General features: G+C 39.1%; 1 protein-coding gene across 1 annotated transcript in view; it reads left to right on the top strand.

The window, feature by feature from the left end:
• LOC127913533 (uncharacterized protein C1orf115 homolog) overlaps nucleotides 1–5380 on the top strand; it is a 5762-nt gene extending 382 nt beyond the window's left edge. The window contains exons 1-2 of the mRNA XM_052485734.1: nucleotides 1–61; nucleotides 1331–5380. The exon at nucleotides 1–61 is cut by the window's left edge and continues 382 nt beyond it. Of these exons, the coding sequence (XP_052341694.1) occupies nucleotides 1–61; nucleotides 1331–1462 (193 nt within the window). The 3' untranslated portion in view covers nucleotides 1463–5380. The remainder of the gene's footprint in view (nucleotides 62–1330) is intronic.
• Nucleotides 5381–5644: the final 264 nt, after the last annotated feature.

The following is a 5644-nucleotide window of genomic DNA, read 5'->3' as shown; positions in this document are numbered from 1 at the left end:
GGAGAGGAAAAAAGAGGCGAAGGAGAAGAGAAAAAAGGAGAAACACAAGAAGTACAGAAAGGTAGGCTATAATGTTAGGTGAAGCAAAAATAATAATTAAAGTCTCCTCTATAAAATAGTGTAATATTCTACATTTTGCTTTAGATAATTGTTCCAAGTTATGTAACCCTAGAAACACTGCATTCACTGAATTCTTGAACTCTTGAATTCTTGTTGCTGTGCTGTGTCACTCTGAACAAGTTAACCATTCACTAACTGAGTGAGTATGGTGAACTATGGGTTAGTTCAACTCTGTCAGCACTATTTACAGGATCAGATGTGTTAGTCAGGGGCAGACTTAGTGATTTGGAGGCCCGAGACAGAGAGACCAGTCAGAGGCTGGGATTTATAGTAAACACATGTAATTAAACTGTACACATATAGTACATTTTAATGTGCCATAATGTTTTCATCTGATTGTCAAACAAATCACTTCAAAAAGTAGGTTTCCTTCGCATGTTCATACAAAAATAATTCCAGCATCCGAACAGTATGCTGTGCATCTGTCAACTTTCCTTCAATTTTGCAATTGTCTGAAACTAATTCCCCCGGAGAAAGCATTCCGAGCGAGCGAAACAGCGCCCCTCTGTCTTCTTACATGTAGCCCATGTATCTGATGCTGTCTGGCCAAAAAGAGTATGACATGCAATAATATTTTTGTCCAGACAGGTTCAGATACATGGGGCTACACATACATGCCTTCTACCTCTATGACAATGGCAGTATTATCAGCAGCACCTGTCTTTTTTTACTAAATAATTGCATATTGTATCCCCCTTAGGTGGTTAGGGGTTAAGGGGGTGTGGTTAGGGGTTAAGGGGGGTGGTTAGGCGTTAAGGGGGTGTGGTTAGGGGTTAAGGGGGGAGGTTAGGTGTTAAGGGTGTGTGGTTAGGGGTTAAGGGGGGGTGGTTAGGGGTTAAGGTGTGGGTGGTTAGGGGTTAAGGGGGGTGGTTAGGGGTTAAGGGGGTGGTTAGGGGTTAAGGGGGTGGTTAGGGGTTAAGGGGGTGGTTAGGGGTTAAGGGGGTGGTTAGGGGTTAAGGGGGTGGTTAGGGGTTAAGGGGGTGGTTAGGGGTTAAGGGGGTGGTTAGGGGTTAAGGGGGGGTTGTTAGGGGTGCTGAGAGCAGAGCAGTAGACTGTGAGTAAATCTGAGTAAATCTCTCACAGCCCTAAGCTCTAACATATGACACTAGTTAACTGCTGCAACACACACTAACATACACCCCATGTGTGCGACCCGTGTGATTGCTTGTGCCTGACCCTGTGTCTGTGTCCCATTGGTCCTGTCTGGTAGAACGTTGGGAAGGCTCTGCGGTTCGGCTGGCGATGTCTGGTTGCCGGGTTACAGAGCTTAGCGAGCGGCTATGCTACACCCCTTTCGGCTGCAGCCACGTTGGTGACCGACGTCCACAGAACTCACCGCTAGGCATGATGGGACGGAGGACTAATATCTGGGACTAGACACATATAGTCTCAACTGCATTTTATGTCATTATTTTAGACTGCTTAACCGTTACCTAATACCGTATGTGATTCTAGTGGTTAAATCAGGCGGTTGGTTATGTAATGTTTCCTTCTCCTGTTTATAGTTTTACTCCGCTAGCATTGTTTTACTCTGTTTACTGGTCTTTGTTTAGATGTTTACTGGTCTTTGTTTAGATGTTTACTGGTCTTTGTTTTGATGTTTATCTGTTTTTGTTTTGGTGTTTACTGGTCTTTGTTTAGATGTTTACTGGTCTTTGTTTTGATGTTTATCTGTTTTTGTTTTGATGTTTACTGGTCTTTGTTTAGATGTTTATCTGTGTTTGTTTTGGTGTTTACTGGTCTTTGTTTAGATGTTTACTGGTCTTTGTTTTGATGTTTACTGGTCTTTGTTTTGATGTTTATCTGTTTTTGTTTTGGTGTTTACTGGTCTTTGTTTAGATGTTTACTGGTCTTTGTTTTGATGTTTATCTGTTTTTGTTTTGGTGTTTACTGGTCTTTGTTTAGATGTTTACTGGTCTTTGTTTTGATGTTTATCTGTTTTTGTTTTGATGTTTACTGGTCTTTGTTTTGATGTTTATCTGTTTTTGTTTTGGTGTTTACTGGTCTTTGTTTAGATGTTTACTGGTCTTTGTTTTGATGTTTATCTGTTTTTGTTTCGGTGTTTATCCGTCTTTGTTCTTTGTTTTGATGTTTTCTATCTGAAAAGGGAGTAAAGAGAGTGACGAGGAAGAGTAGGAATGAGAAAGTAGGAAAAACTATGCCTGGTGAAAGTTCGAGAGAGAATGAGAAAGTACAGCACGGTAGAATATAAAGAGGATGGAAACAGAAATGGATATAGAATTGAAACGAGGAAAAACTATGCCTGGTGAAAGTTCGAGAGAGAGGATGCGGAGATGAGTTGACATAAAGTGTTTTTCTCCAAAGCAAAGTTAACAATTCTACAGTATGCACCATACAGCACTACACACTTAACTGGTTTACCTGCTAGATTGAGAAAGGATTGTGACCAGGGAAATGAACCAAAATGCCTGTACAGGTCCTACCATTCCCACCGTGGTACTAACCAGGGGTGTATCCAGCAGGTCGCAACGTTTCTGGAGTGCTCAGAACGATCTATGTAGATCTAACATGCCTCAGATAGGGAGGGCTGTATAACGTAGACGCTTGGAGTCAGGAAGCAGTTGGAGAGTTTAAATAGAATGCAAACAATGAACCAACACAACACCAGGAGTAGCGTCGGGACATGGAAACAGAGTCAGTAACGCCTGATGGGAAATATAAGGCTTAAAATACAGTAAAATGTTGCTCTGTCACATTATTTAAAATACAGTAAAATGTACCTCTGTCACATGATTTAAAATACAGTAAAATGTTGCTCTGTCACATGATGTAAAATACAGTAAAAATGCACCTCTGTCACATGATTTAAAATACAGTAAAACGTTGCTCTGTCACATGATTTAAAATACAGTAAAATGTTGCTCTGTCACATGATTTAAAATACAGTAAAAATGTACCTCTGTCACATGATTTAAAATACAGTAAAATGTTGCTCTGTCACATGATTTAAAATACAGTAAAAATGTACCTCTGTCACATGATTTAAAATACAGTAAAATGTTGCTCTGTCACATGATTTAAAATACAGTAAAAATGTACCTCTGTCACATGATTTAAAATACAGTAAAATGTTGCTCTGTCACATGATTTAAAACACAGTAAAATGTTGCTCTGTCACACGATTTAAAATACAGTAAAATGTTGCTCTGTCACATGATTTAAAATACCGTAAAATGTTGCTCTGTCACATGATTTAAAATACATTAAAATGTTGCTCTGTCACATGATTTAAAATACAGTAAAATGTATGATGTGCAGGTGTGTGTAATGATGGGTTGGTTAGTAAACCGATGACGGCGAACGCCGGAGGGGAGGAGCAGGGGTAGACGTGACAATGGCACTGTGTTTGGCACAATCATGTGACAGAACAACATTTGATCATGTATTTTAAATCATGTGACAGAGCAATATTTGATCATGTATTTTAAATCATGTGACAGAGCAATATTTGATCCTGTATTTTAAATCATGTGACAGAGCAATATTTCATCATGTATTTTAAATCATGTGACGGAGAAATATTTGATCCTGTATTTTAAATCATGTGACAGAGCAATATTTCATCATGTATTTTAAATCATGTGACAGAGCAACATTTTACTGTATTTTAAATCATGTGACAGAGCAACATTTTACTGTATTTTAAATCATGTGACAGAGCTACATTTTACTGTATTTTAAATCATGTGACAGGGCAATATTTGATCCTGTATTTTAAATCATGTGACAGAGCAATATTTCATCATGTATTTTAAATCATGTGACAGAGTAATATTTGACCCTGTATTTTAAATCATGTGACAGAGCAACATTTTACTGTATTTTAACTCATGTGACAGAGCTACATTTGACTGTATTTTAAATCATGTGACAGAGCTACATTTTACTGTATTTTAAATCATGTGACTAAAGTTACATTTTACTGTATTTTAAGCCTTATACAGAAACTACAACGAAAATGACAGCAACTGTCTGAGGATGGTGCTGGACCATCTGACATAAAAACAAAGGTGGACAGTTTGATGAAAAAGCTTTAAATAAAAGGTTAAAATCCAGGCATGTCACATTATAGTGTAAAACACAGGGCATAAGAATAAGGAAAAACCGTAGAATTAGCACATATAGAACAGATCTACAACTCATTAGACAGGCTTTCAATGAGAATGACAGATCTATAACACATAGAACAGATCTACCACTCCTTAGACTGGCTTTCAATGAGAATGACAGATCTATAACACATAGAACAGATCTACCACTCCTTAGACTGGCTTTCAATGAGAATGACAGATCTATAACACATAGTACAGATCTACCACTCCTTAGACTGGCTTTCAATGAGAATGGCAGATCTATAACACATAGAACATATCTACCACTCCTTAGACTGGCTTTCAATGAGAATGACAGATCTATAATACATAGAACAGATCTACCACTCCTTAGACTGGCTTTCAATGAGAATGACAGATCTATAACACATAGAACAGATCTACCACTCCTTAGACTGTCTTTCAATGAGAATGACAGATCTATAACACATAGAACAGATCTACCACTCCTTAGACTGGCATTCATTGAGAATGACAGATCTATAACATACATTTCAATGGGAATTTGGTCGGGTCACACCAAACAGTTATAGTATATAGCAACTTTAAAGATAGAAATGCAGAAAAATAGACCTGAGACAACACCCTATTCCTACCTGACAGACAAGGATATCTGCTCTAAACAGGATCTTCTACGACATCACGTGCAGTCCCAGAGTGAATCAACTGCTGATGAGACAGTTGAACATTGTGTGGAGGCAACCTGGATGTCTAGACAGACGTGTCAGATACAACAGTCTGCCACAGGAGGGTGGTGGCGGTGGGGGTTTAGAGATCTATATGGTACAGTACATGTGGACTCTTGTCTCGGTCCTGCAGTGTGTTGACAGCTGTAATAGGAATACCAGTCCGCTGCTGCTGCTGCTTCTGTGTCACTGTGGAAAATACATATCAACTTAATTTCAAACCATGTTGAAGGCCTTCTCAACGTATTCCATCACCGTGTGTGTGTGTGTGTGTGTGTGTGTGTGTGTGTGTGTGTGTGTGTGTGTGTGTGTGTGTGTGTGTGTGTGTGTGTGTGTGTGTGTGTGTGTGTGTGTGTGTGTGTGAATGAACTTGGCATTTACAGGTATAAGAACGGACATACAGATAGTCCAGCATCAGTGAATAAATGGTTGTGTTTAATAGACCCTCCTGTTGTATAGACCCTCCTGTTGTATAGACCCTCCTGTTTTATAGACCATCCTGTTTTATAGACCCTCCTGTTTAATAGACCCTCCTGTTTTATAGACCCTCCTGTTTTATAGACCCTCCTGTTGTATGGACCCTCCTGTTTAATAGACCCTCCTGTTTTATAGACCATCCTGTTTTATAGACCATCCTGTTTTATAGACCCTCCTGTTTAATAGACCCTCCTGTTTTATAGACCCTCCTGTTGTATAGACCCTCCT

This window comes from Oncorhynchus keta, chromosome 29 (assembly GCF_023373465.1).
Source record: "Oncorhynchus keta strain PuntledgeMale-10-30-2019 chromosome 29, Oket_V2, whole genome shotgun sequence".
Taxonomy (NCBI): Eukaryota; Metazoa; Chordata; class Actinopteri; order Salmoniformes; family Salmonidae; genus Oncorhynchus; species Oncorhynchus keta.
Note: the sequence above shows the minus strand (reverse complement) of the source record. Positions and strands in the feature narration are given on the sequence as shown.